The sequence below is a fragment of the Mandrillus leucophaeus genome, unplaced genomic scaffold (genome assembly GCF_000951045.1).
Source record: "Mandrillus leucophaeus isolate KB7577 unplaced genomic scaffold, Mleu.le_1.0 Scaffold15, whole genome shotgun sequence".
Taxonomy (NCBI): domain Eukaryota; kingdom Metazoa; phylum Chordata; class Mammalia; order Primates; family Cercopithecidae; genus Mandrillus; species Mandrillus leucophaeus.
The window spans coordinates 10,695,133-10,709,208 of NW_012101476.1; the positions used below are offsets into that span (position 1 = coordinate 10,695,133).

General features: G+C 35.5%; 1 protein-coding gene across 5 annotated transcripts in view; it reads right to left on the reverse strand.

Moving 5' to 3' along the window:
- Window positions 1-14,076, reverse strand: part of LOC105535734 (aldo-keto reductase family 1 member C3 homolog) — a 169,987-nt gene that overhangs the window by 28,074 nt on the left and 127,837 nt on the right. For 2 of the 5 annotated variants that reach the window (XM_011974935.1, XM_011974937.1), the window contains exons 1-2: window positions 7,475-7,488; window positions 5,150-5,219 (exon numbers count right to left, since the gene is read on the reverse strand). The exons of 1 other annotated variant lie outside the window; for it this stretch is intronic. In XM_011974935.1, coding sequence (XP_011830325.1) covers window positions 5,150-5,219; window positions 7,475-7,488 — 84 coding nt within the window. Of the gene's footprint in view, window positions 1-5,149; window positions 5,240-7,474; window positions 7,489-14,076 lie in introns of those variants that run through there. 2 more of the 5 variants (XM_011974933.1, XM_011974934.1) reach the window with 1 other exon arrangement.

The window sequence follows — 14,076 nt, forward strand, 5'->3', positions numbered from 1 at the left end:
AGCATCACTGTTTCTAGTCTCTGTAAAATTTTAATTAATGAAAAATAATTTTCTTAAAGAACACTCAACTAAAGGTTGAGATCGAAACTATAGGTATATTTAAAAGGCCTTTATAGTTTTCTTAGATCTTGTTTTTCCGGAAAAGGTTTTATTCTCAGTCAACTAAATTACTTTCCTCCACTCTGTCTTACCACCCTTAATACATACATAAAAGGCCCTAAGATGACTTCTGATGACCTGGGACTCCTTTGGGAAAAAAATTTAAAACACCATATACACACACACAACAAATTCCATTTTGAGAGAAATCTCTGTTTTCCTTGTGGAACCCAAAGAATTAGAGACAGGTAAATGCCTCTCAAAATCTATTTTTTCTTTCAACTACACCTATTTATTAGGCCCTAGAAAATGCATATTTTCCTAGCCCTTTTCTTAAAAATCTCCATCCTGAGACCAATAATCCAATTAGAAGATTGACAAACGGAAAATCTTACAACTACTAGATCTTCTTCTGTCTATATAGTCATATATATGTTAGGTATGTGATGTCTATAAAAAAAAACTCTAATTAATTAATTGACCTAAAAAAAGATTTTTGAAGGCAAATTAAAAGTTATAATGCTTCTTAGTTCACATGACTTTAATCTTTACAAAATTAAAAGTCTTAAAAAGTATTGATAAAATACAAATGTCTTCAAGATATAAATATGTGGTATACATTATACAAGTCATATACTAAATTTACTAAATATTTTAAGATGGCAAACTACTTGTTTGACCTTTAAAAACTGTTTGACTTTCCTACTTCACAATTAATAAGACCTGAGGACATATAGTAATAACCACACCTCTAACTATACAAGAAAAAGTCAGATTTTATGCCTAATACATCACTAAAACAACTTACCAGGTTTTACATTAAAGTTAAAAATTACTAAGAATTATGACATATAATTGAGACTATATAAATAAATTTACATACAAAGTATGTAAAAACAGTAAAAAGTGTTTTCAATAAAAAATTATAAAAAGACATAAAAATATAAATTTGGCCTAGGAATACACGGCTGTCTTAAAGAAAATAAAACTGAAAGATTAAACAGGTTCTGAAAAATTATAAAAATTTTACAAAACCACTCTCTAAACGTATTAACTAAAACAAGTTGTGAAAAATTATAAAAATTTTACAAAACCACTCTATGTAAACCTATTAACTAAATTCAAAAATATTACTTTTTTTCATAAATTGAACATTGAAATAAAAACACAACAAGGTTTTCTTAATAAGCTAATCTACTCTTTAATGAAATGTATAAAGAATTATTAAAGGTTTATAAAGACCTCACCTCATGGTCAAATCGGTTATGATTAAATAGAATTATCTATAAAGTTTCATTAAAATTGGGATTGACATTAATAATAAACTAATAAAAGGGTGAAATTCGACTTTCTTTTGAACAAGATTTTCATGTCATAATAAAGACTAATAAAAAGTTTTTACTTTTTTAAATTTTTGAATCATCATTTTAACAAAGCAAATGACTTATGGTAATCTGAAATTTTATTTCATAATATCAAGTAGTTTTTAAACTCTAACATATTCAACAGGCTTCCGAAAATCAAGCTTGAGTTTCAAGATTGTCTTCCCTGACCCCTAATGTTTAATTACAGAAGGCCCCTAAAACAATTCCAAAAAAGTAAACAGGATCACTTGATATATTTAAATATGTGAGATTGCCAAAATGATATTTAATCTTCCTCAAGTTATATTTCAGTAAATATTAATATATGTTCCAAAATCATATAAAATGTCTAAATATACACTGTCAACCATAATTAAGGTTATTATGTTAAACTATTGTAAACCACAGAAATAACCAAATTACTTTGTCAATCATATTCTTAACTACAACTACCCTGGAAATTTTGTCATTCACGTGCAATTGTTATCTTGTTTTAATCCTCTTCAAAAGATGATTTATAATCAACTATAAGACTTTAACAAATACTCTCAAATACAACTTTCTAATAACAAAAAACATATAAGACTCACAAAAAACTAGTGTTTATAAATATCAAACAGAACAAGAGTTAACCAAATAGACTAATAGAAAACTGAAGTAATCCTTTTTTTTACTTAAAAAATTACTGATCATCATTTTGTTTTTTTCAGAGTCAAAAAAACTTTTGAACTAACTACAACTTTTAACAGTTGAGTAACATATACTTCTGTGACAAAATTTAAAACATATTTATTTATCTCTAGCTGGTTCCTCTAAAATTCAGAAACTAATTATAAATATTCTAGACTTAATACAATTGTTTACATCAGTACAATAAAAATCCATTTTCTTTTACAACAAGACACAATTTTTTAAAATGATTATTTTACCAAGACTTTGACTAGAAGGATATATTTCCCTTTGAAGAATCAAACTTAACTTCCAAAACCAATAAAAACCTCTTAGAAAAACTGGCCTCATGCCTTGTCTATGCAGTTCCCAGAGTTCCTAACCTATAGTAAGTAAAGAATGTCACTTTCTAACAGGCCCAAGAACCCCATGTCCTTGAGACCTCAAAAAGAGAAGAATTTACCCAACTCATAAATATTTGAGAGTATAAACCCATGACTAGACTCAACTTTAAACTGAGGTCTTATCTGAGGTTACTTATGGAATACAATTCCATCAAAACCAATTTTAAAACACTATATAAAAATAATTATTCTAAGGCCAGGCATGGTGGCTTATGCCTGTAATCTTAGCACTTTGGGAGGCCGAGGCGGGCGGATTTCCTGAGCTCAGGAGTTCGAGACCAGCCTGGGAAACATGGTGAAACCCTGTCCCTACTAAAATACAAAAAATTAGTCGGATGTGGCAGCATGCACCTGTAGTCCCAGCTACTTGGGAGACTGAGGCAGTAGAATTTCTTGAACCCGGGAGGTGGAGGTTGTAGTGAGTCAAGATCATGCCACTGCACTACAGCCTGGGCAACAGAGCGAGACTCTGTCTCAGAAAAAAATTTTTTTACTACTCTTTACACAAATAATCACCAAATATGAAACTAAAATTTATTTTACAAACAACTCAGTCCTATCCTATCATGATTTGTTTTTGACAAAAATAAGAACTGGAGAGAGAGAAATAGTGTGTCAAAACTTACCAGTTGTCATTAAATTCTAGTCTCACTAATTACTTTTAAATGTTTACCTACATTTTAGACTAACCCCACTTATTCTTATGAACCAACAATCTCTGACTACCACAAAAAATAAAAACAGAAAAAGATAAATAATATAAAATTTAGAACAATATTCTAGTTCTGAACAATTATCCTACAAATCCTACCAGGTCTTAAGAATATATAGAATACCCATAATCCAGCAGTTTATTTGAGAAAAGAAGACCAAAAAAATTAACCAAAACCAAGCTTCATACACCAAAATCGTAACAGACATAACTATAACCACCAATTATCAGGATATGTCAACAACCTCAGAATTTTTAAACCATCCTTATCCCCCCTTGTTTCATTTTAATACATGTACTCTAATAGCCCAAATTATTTCTTCTCACCTAAAACTATCAAACTCTAAATGATAATACTAATAACATCACACATAAACACATCTTTCTTCCAAAGACCATTAAACCAACCCCAAGAAGAACTCTAACTACTGTTCCCCACATGACACCACCATCAGACAAAAAACAGCCAGAAAAGTCAACACCCAATCTCCCTAATGACAATTAGGGACTCCACTCCTGAGGGTAAAACTGAGAGAAAAAACTTAAACAGTGAGCATGAGTTCCTGGTAAAACTCCTTTAAACAGAGAAACAGCCTAAAAAAATCAGACTACACACACAGATAAGGAAACTTACACAAACCTCCAGCTTACTCACATAAAAAAAAGAACAAGGCCCAACATAAAAATGCCTTTGTCCTTTATGCCTAAGACATACCAACAACTGCACTAATGTGAGCACAAGAACCAACAGAGAAACACATCTGTCTTTTGTATAACCAACAGACTTCTAGGAAAGTCTCTTTTCCTTTTGTGGGCTTGTACATGGTGGGCTCCGGTGGGCTCTGGTGGGCACTTTCCTTTCCTTTTGTGGACATATGGACTGTGAGATGAGCCTTTATGAATCATCACTTCAGCATCTGACTGCTCCTGGGCCAAGGCCCTGGGCCAAGCTTTCACTTCAACTCCTGATTAGTCCTGGACCAAGGTGCTGGACCAAACTTTCACTTCAGTCTCTGACTTGTCCCAGACCAAGGTCCCAGGACAAGCTGAGTTACACTTTCTCCAAGACCAGTCGACAAATTCTTTTCTTTCCCAGTCCGTCAAAACCCTAGACCTGACCTCACAGTTAACAATCCATCCAGGGCCCCTCTCTACTCCAAAAAACTTCCTTCTTTCACTTATTAAACTTTCACTCCAACCTTACCCTTTGTGTCCACAATCCTTAATTTTCTCAGTCATAAGACAAAAAACTTCAGGTAACCCCTCAGAATGAAAGACTACTATATTTTTAATACATTGATGAGACTATGACAGAATCATAGTGGCTTCTTACATGGCAAAAAGTTTGGATGGTTGAAACTCTCTGGCAAATACTTCCAAGCTCCAATGACCTCACAGCAAAGCTGCCACTAAATACTCACTTTGGCTTTTGATTCCTCCTGGGCCCTTGGCCCTTCACGTTTCTAAGCAAGAGTGAAGTGGCTCTGACCAGAGCAAAAGATGAGAACAGCCTGAACTTGAATTTTAAAAATGTAACAAATTTTGGTGAGTACTTACCTAGGCCAGTTGTTAAGGAATTAAATAAAGTAATGCATGTAAAACACCTAAAATACATGGAAGGCATTTGATATATTAGGTAATATTGATACTTTTAATAGAAATAAAAATAATATACCCACAAAATTATCAATCTCAGAATCCCCACAATCAATAACTTGTCATGCCACCTAATGCAAAAAAGATCTCTGTGACCTTGAGAGGAGCAAGTTAGAGACAGTTAAATGGAAGCTCAGATGAGCCCTCCAAGCATCCGCTGTCTACCAAGTGCAGGGCTGTTGCCTGATGACTGCCCTGCAAGTACAGCTAACCTAAGAAACTTCAGCCTCCTGGGGTCCACTTACATGATCAGGAGCATAAGTGCCAAATCCCAGCACTGGCATGAAGTGTCCATCATTCAGCCTCACAGAATAGCTTTGCTTCAGATCTGTCATTATCCCCAGCTAATCTGTCTTTCCACCGTTTCCTCACTGACAGCCCAGCGGGAGACAAGGCTCCTGCGTTCTTTATTTGCACCAAATACAGGATGGGTGGGGTGGAGACGACAGTTGCCAATGATTTCGAAAGGAAGCTGGAATCAGTCCAGTGCCTTTTCTCTGATTCTTCTGTGTCCCTGTGGGAGTATTTTACAGAAAACTCATTCGGAAGTGCTGTGAATGCCAGAGGAATTTGATTTTCTCCTCCGTGCTGTTCACACGTGATTCCTTAGTTGAAAAATTAACCATGCCAATTCGTCCTTGATAAGTGCACTAGACTTCCTTTACAAGATGCAAATTATCATTAGGGTGGTCATTTCAAAGCACTAATTCTGCTACAGACTAAAGTTAACTTTCTCACTTATATTTGATTGTTAATCCCTTTAAAAACAGCTTATTAGAATTCCTTGAATAAAGCTTGATGCCTGGTACCAGCCATGCATGTAATGAAATTCCTTAAGAACACCCACCCCTATTCCCAGTGTATTTCCCTCCTGTGTCAAGCCCCACTCCATTTTCTCTGACTTGTTTCCTTGAATGTTTTGCAGAAAAAAACTTGTCTGAGATCATGGATAAATGTCTATGCTCTTGCCTTTATTCCAGCCATTGCCTCTTTCTAGAACAGCCTGCTTGACTCCCTCCTGGTCTCCAGCGGGTTTCTGATTTTTACTTATCCTAAAAGCACCTCCTGCAGTCTCATATCCTTTATGACTCCTTCTTTTTGTTGTTTTTTGTTTGTTTGTGTGTTTTGAACAAAGATAGGAGATAGCAAAGCAGACTGGGTCTTAACCGATCAGCTTGGAATTCCAGGGCCAAAATTGCTTTTGCAAACAGAAACACACACACAACAACCATGAGAAAAATGAAAATCAAAAATGGCATCCAATTCAGAATGCCTAGAGGTTCAGCATAATGGTCTGCTGCATAATTCACTTTGGACACTTTCATCCTCTGTAGGTGAGGGCAGCAGGTCTGGATCAAGGTTAATATCTTAAATAGTTCAAAATAACTGACTTTGGGCCGGGCGCAGTGGCTCACGCCTGTAATCCCAACACTTTGGGAGGCTGAGGTGGGCGGATCATGAGGTCAGGAGATCGAGACCATCCTGGCTAATGCGGTGAAACTCTGTCTCCACTAAAAATACAAAAAATTAGCTGGGCGTGGTGACAGGCACCTGTAGTCCCAGCTACTCAGGAGGCTGAGGCAGGAGAATGGCATGAACCTGGGAGGCGGAGCTTGTAGTGAGCCAAGATTGTGCCACTGCACTGCAGCCTGGGCGACAGAGCGAGACTCCTTCTCAAAAAAATAAAATAAAATAACTGACTTTGAAATAATCAGCAGGGTCACCGGTTATTGCTAAAAACACCTCTTCATCTTTTATTTTTTCAAATTTTAAGTAATAGATTTAATTATCACATTATGAAATATTATAAAAAGAAAAGATGACTTCTTCTATAATCTCCCTGGGTGAGATTGACCAACCTTCTCTGCGTGCCCTTTATTCTCTTCGCTTCTATGAAGCAGGTAAAAAAAAAATCACATCATTGAAATTACACTCTCCTCGAACAAGGAGCTTCTGCTACATAAGATGCCTAAGTGGTATTTTCTTTGGTGTTTTTATTATGCTGTGCTTTGTCCAACATGTATTTGTGCCATGGGTATTTTAGAGGCAATCCTGAAACATGGCAGTGTCATTTATCTTATTTTGAATCCATAGCTCTGACTGGGCAAGGTCCAAATTCTGCCTGATTCTGATTCCCTGTAGTTTATAATTATCACAACATTGTATCAGCTATAAATATGGTAAACATACTGTTTATATTACATTGGTAAAACTGTTGAACCCTAAAGAGATGGGGTTAAGTTCTCAGTAAAGTCACAAGAAAAGCGTGTCTTTATTACCAGTAATAGCCAGAAGCTCATCATTCACTAGATTAAAAATTTGTCTAACAAGTTTGCAATATTAACCCGTATTCTGCACTAAATGGTTGACCCAAGGAAGAGACATTATTTCTCTCTCACTTCCCTAATTTAGCAGTCTAGGAAATTTGTTACTGAAAGAGAGTAGGCCAATTTTATTCTCAGTAAATCCAAAGCAGGGCTTCATGCTCCCTGCCCCTCTTCTCATAAAACTTGCCTTAAGCATTATCCTAAAACATTTACAGATTAGATGTCATACTTTGTACCTAACACTTTTCAGAGTCCATCTTCCCTTTGTAACTGGAAAGGTATTTGTCCATGGTTTCCTGGCACTATTTTTACTTCCTCAGGTTTTCAAAAGCTACCGAGGATATGAGATGCTCTCAGGAAGCTCATGGTTTATTGGATAAGAAGTGGGCAGATGGCAAATCGTTCCCCTATGATCCCTGCCTCCTGGTATTTATGGCCCTGTGTAATGTGTGTAATGCCCTCTCATCAACTGTGGCTAGCACTTGTGTCTTTATTCTAAACAATTGACTATTGTAAAGAAGAGTGATATTATTTCCATCATTAGGAAATACAAAATTGTAATTTCCATCGTGCTAGGAAACTCTACTGTTTTCTCAGTTTTCAAACTTTGATAAAATTGGTGCAACATAGGAGAGGCTCACATGGAGAGGAGCTGAGTGGGGCCTCTGGTCACCAGTCAGCTCGAAACTGAGGCTTTCATTCAGACAGTCCAGAAGAAACCAAACCCTGCCAGCTCCCCCCTGATCTTAGAAGCAGGTTATTCCACTCTAAGACTTCAGGGAGATCCTGCTTTAGGCTTATGCCTTTACTGCAACCCATTGAGGATCTGAGCAGAGGTACTAGATCAACTCTGCATGGCTGCACACAAGTCACTACAACCTTAGCAGCTTAAAACCCACACAAGGTGACAGAGTGCAAATGGCAATTATAATACAGCATGGCACCCAAGGAAACAGAAGGACATGTGCCATTCTGGAAGGAGTGGAAGGAGTGCCAGAAAATATGTTGCAATGGCCTCCAAGGAACACATTCAAAAATTATATGAAAGTGTATTTCGTTCAAAAATAAATATTTAGTGAGTAGCTATAATGTGCAAGATACTGTTGTAGGCATTAAAAACAGACAGAAATCTAAGCCTGCACTGAACTCATTTTCAAGGAGACAGAAACAGACAAAAAGCTAATAATTATATAGAATGAAAACCATGTTGTATGATAGGAAGCACTGTGAAGGGGAAAAAGCAGGGAAAGGGGTAGAGTATGCAAAGAGTGCAGGAACAATTGAAATCACAAATAGCTCAAGCAGGTAGGTAATCCTCACTGAGACAAAGACATTTGAGAAAAGACCTGAAGGAGCAGAGGAAGCCAGCCTTGCTGACAGCTGAGGGGAGAAGGCTTCAGGCAGAGGGATCCTGAAGGGCATAGTCCCTGCAGCAAGAGAAGAGCACGTGTGATCTGGGAACAGCAGGATTAGGAAAGAGGTCAGAAAGGAAGGAAAGGCCATGTTTAGGCAGAACCCTGTAGGCCACTGCAAGGATTTTGCTTTCACTCTAGGACACATAAGGGGACACTGGATGAAACTGAGCTTCTGTGTAGAGAGTAGAATGTAGGTTGGTAAGGGATAAAAGGGGAAAACTAGGTAGGAGGCTATTTAATAACCAATGTACGAAATTGAGTAATTTGGAACAGGATGGTTGTAGAGCAGGTGATGAGGGGTGGTCAGATTCTGGGTAATTTTTAAGGTGAACATGGGAGGACTTGTTCACAGGTTTTATACTGGTTATGAGAGAATTTTAAAAGGCAAGACTCAGTCCCCAAATTTGGTTCTTTATGATGGAAAGAATGGAATTATTGAGACTGTGAAAATTTAAGGTGGAGCTGAATTGCATGGAGATTAAAGAATTTTTTTTCTGGGGCATCCTGAGCTTGAAATGTCCATTAAACCCTCAAGAGGAGGTGGTGAACAGACAATTTGTTATTCCAGTCTGAATTATTGGAAAAAGGTCTGAACTGGAGTTCAGATTACAGCCTGCTGAAGGTTCAGATGATTGTTAGCATTTTGTCACAACTTTTTTTTAAATTAAGGTATGTACATTGTTTCTTTAGATACTATTGCTCACCTAATGTATTACAGAATAGTGTAAACATAATTTTATATGCAGATGAAATAAAAAAAATTTATGTAATTCAGATTCTGTGCTATTTTTTATGTTGGTGGTCTGGAACCCAACATTTAATATCTATAATGTATGCCTGTGTGCTATGTCTTGATTATCTCTTGTCAGAATTTTTGACTAAATTGTATTTTGTCTGATCCTAGTATAGCTATCACAGTTCTTTGTTAGTTACTACTTTCATACAATACCTATTTCTGTCTTTCATGTTCACATTATTTATGTCCTCACCTAAAGTGAGTTTCTAGTTCAGAACATATAGTTGGGTCCTAGATTTTTCTAAATTCATTCTGCAAATCTTCCTTTTAATGTGAAAATTTAAGCCATTTACATGTAATGTACAGTTATGAGACACACAACAACGTTCTGATAAAGGATGAAACACAGAAACAATGGTGGCTTACCCCAGTTAAGTAGGTGCTATCCCTGGGATGCAAGGTTGACTCAACATACACAAATTAAAAATGTGATTCATCACATTAACATAACTAAAGACAAAAACCACATAATCATCTTCATAGATGCAGAAAAGGCTTTTGATAAAATTCAACACCACTTCATTTTAAAAACTCAATAAACCAGATATTGAAGGAATGTGCCTCAAAATAATAAGAACCATATGTGACAAGTCCAGAGTCAATATCATACTGAACGGGCAAAATATAAAAGCATGCCCTTTGAAAAGTGGCACAAGAAAAGGATGCCGTCTGTCACCACGCCTATTCAACACAGCATTGGAAATCCTGGTTGAGAAATCAGGCAAGACAAAGAAATAAAGGGCATTCAAACAAGAAGAGAGAAAGTAAAACTACCTGTGTTTGCAGATGACATGATTCTATAGCTAGAAAACCCCCAGTCTCATTCCAAAAGCTCTTTAACAAACTGATTAACAACTTCAGTGAAGTCTCAGAATACAAAATCAATGTACAAAAATCACTACCATTTTTATACACCAACAACTGTCAAGCCAACAGCCAAGTCAGAAACACAATCCCATTCACTGGGATTACCATAAAAAGAATAAAATGCCTATGAATACATCTAATCAGGAAGGGAAAGATCTCTACAATGAGAACTACAAAACATAGCTCAAAGAAATCAGAGATAAAACAAACAAATGGAAAAACATTCTATGCTCATGAATAGAAAAAATTAATGTCATTAAAATGGCCATACTTCCCAAAGCAATTAATAGATTCAATGCTATTCCTATGAAACTACCAATGGCATTCTTCAGAGAACTAGAAAATAACTATTTTAAAATTCATATGGTACCAAAAAAGAGCCCAAATAGCCAAGGCAATCAAAAGAAAAAGAACAAAGCAGGAGGCATCACACTTCAAACTATACTACAGGGCTACAGTAACCAAAACAGCATGGTACTGATACAAAAACAGACATATAGACCAAAAGAACAGAACAAAGAGCCCAGAGGTAAGGTCACACACCTACAACCATCTGATCTTCAATGAAGCTAAGAAAAACAAGCAATTGGAAAAAGACTTCCTATTTCACAAGTGGTGCTTTGATAACTGGCTAGCCATATTCATATGATTTAAATCAGACCCCTTCCTTACACCATATTCAAAAATGAACTGAAGGTGGATTAAAGACTAAAATGTAAAACCCCAAATTATAAAAACCCTAGAAGACAAGGAAATACCATTCTGGACACAGGAATGAGCAAAGATTTCATTACAAACACACCAAAATCAATTTTTATAGTATATATTTTTAAAATATATATTATAATAATCGAAAACAAAAATGAGCAGTAGCCATTCTTATATAAGTTGAAAGTGACTTCAAACTGAAAACAGTAGAAAAACACAATCTATCCTAAATATGTATACATTCAACTCTGAAGCATCCAGATTCATGAAATAAATACCACTAGACATATGAGAAAACATTTGCTGCTATAGCAAATGTTATATACAGATATACAGTATCTTCCATACTGCCTAGATAACACCTGACAGGTCATCAAGGCAGAAAGTCATAAAGAAACTTCAGATATAAACTAGCCTCTAGATGAAATGGATCTAATGGGTATTTACAGTACATTATACACGACAACCACAGAGTATATATTTTTCTTATCTCTGCATGGAACATTCTGCAAAATCAACCATATGCCTGACCACAAAGCAAGTCTCAATAAATTCAAAAGCAAGTCTCAATAAATTCAAAAAATTGATGTTATATCAAGTATCTTCTCGGTCTATAAGAGAATAAATTTAGAAATCAATACCAAGAGGAATTCTCAAAATGATACAAGTACATGGAGACTAAAAAACTTGTCTTCAACGACTTTTGGGTAAACATTAAACAAAGGCATAAGTCAAAAACATATTTTGAAAACAATGAAAATAGAGACACAACTTACCAAAACTTCTAACATACAGCAAAAGCAGTGCTAAGAGGTAAGTGTAGTGGTAAATGTCTACATCAAAAAGACAGAAATTGGCCAGGTGTGGTGGCTCGTGGCTGTAATCCCAAACTGAGGGAGGTCAGGGTGGGTGGATCACAAGGTCAGGAGTTTGAGACCAGCCTGGCCAAGATGGCAAAACCCCATCTCCACTAAAAATACAAAAATTACCTGGGTGTGGTGGCGGGTGCCTGCAATCCCAGCTACTCGGGAGGCTGAGGAACGAGAATCTCTTGAACCCAGGATGCAGAATGTGCAGTGAGCTGAGATCGTGCCACTTCACTCTAGTCTGGGCAATAGAGCAAGAATCCATTTCAAAACAAAATGACAGAAACATCTCAAATTAACCACCTAATATCACACCTCTAAGAACTAGAAAAATAAGAACAAACAAGAATCAAACCCAAAGCTAGCAGAAGAAAAAATAAGAGACATTAGAGGAGAACCAAATGAGATTGACACTAAAACAACGATGCCAGAATCAAAGAAATTAAAAATGTGTTATTTGAAGGGTTAAACAAAATTATAGACTACTAGTTATATTAACCAAGAAAGAGAGAAAATTCAAATGAGCAAAATCAGAAATGACAAAGGCAACATTGCAACTGTTAGAACAGAACACAAAATATTACTATGAACATCTCCATGCACACAAAATAGAAAACCTAAAGAAAATGATTTAATTTTTGGAAATACACAAGTTTTCAAAATAGAACCAGAAATAAATAGAAATTCTAAACACACTAATAATAAGCAAGCACATTTAATCAGTAAAAGAGCAAGAACAAAGAAAATCCCAGGACGAGGTGGATTCACAGCCAAATTTTATGAGATGTACAAAGATCCAAAACAAACCTTCCTGAAACTATTTCATGATATTCTTCATTATAGGAAACAAGTGTCACCTTGATACCAAAAAAATGAAACCTAAAGGCCAATATCCCTGATGAACATGGATGCAAAAATTCTCAACAAAATACTACCAAACTGAAACCAAGAGCACATCGAAGAGATAATTTATCATGATCAAGTAGGTTTTAATGCAGGAATAAAGGATGTTTCAACATTCATAAATTAACAAATTTGATTCACCAAATAACCAAAATTTAAAGCAAAAACCATATGATCATCTCGAAAGAGACACAAAAGCATTTCATAAAATCCAACATTTCTTTCTTATAAAACGCTTAACATACTATGTATTGAAGACATATCTCAAAATAATAAGAGTCATACATAACAAACCCACAGCCAACATCTTCCTAATGGGAAGGAAATGGGAAAATGTTGAAAGCATTCCCCCTGTGAACTGGCAAAACACAAGAATGTCCACTGTCACCACTCTTATTTAACATAGAACTGGAAGTCCTCATCAGAAAACCCATGCAATAGAAAAAAACAAAAGCCATTCAAGTTGGAAAAGAGAAATTCAAATGATCAATTTTTTCTGATGACATGATTTTATACCTATCAAACTATAATGACTGCTTCAAAGGACTGCTAGACTTGACTGAAAAAAACATTTCAATAAAATTTGAAGATACAAAATCAGTGTAGAAAAATCAGTAGCATTTCTATACACCAATAATGTTGAAGCTAAAACCCAATTAATAACTCAGTCCCATTTGCAATAGACAAAAACAAAATAAAATATCTAGATATAAATAAAATTAAGCAGGTGAAAGATCTCTACAAGCAGAAATACAAAATACTGATAAAAAAAATCATGGATGAAACAAATAAAAAGATTACCATGCTCATGGATTGGGAGAATCAATATCATGAAAATGATCATACTGCCCAAAGCAAACTACTGATTCAATGCAATTCCTAACAAACTACCAACATCATTATTCAAATTACAAAAAAAAAAAAAAAATCTAAATTTCATAAAAAGGCAATCCTAAGCAAAAGAGCAAAGTCACAGGTATCACTTTACCTGACTTCAAATTATACTAACAGGCTATAGTAACTAAAACAACATGGTACTGGTACAACAGTAGACACGTGGATAAAATAGAGAACCTAGAAATAAAGCTACAAACATACAACCAACTGAACTTTGACAAAGTTAAAGAAAAACAAACAATGAGAAAAGGACACTGTAATCATTAAATGGTATTGAGAAAATTGGCTAGCCAAAGCAGAATAAATGAAACTAAACCCCTATCTCTTTCCGTTGGCAAAGTTAAATCAACATGGATTAAAGACCTACAAAGGAAGATCTGAAACTATGAATGT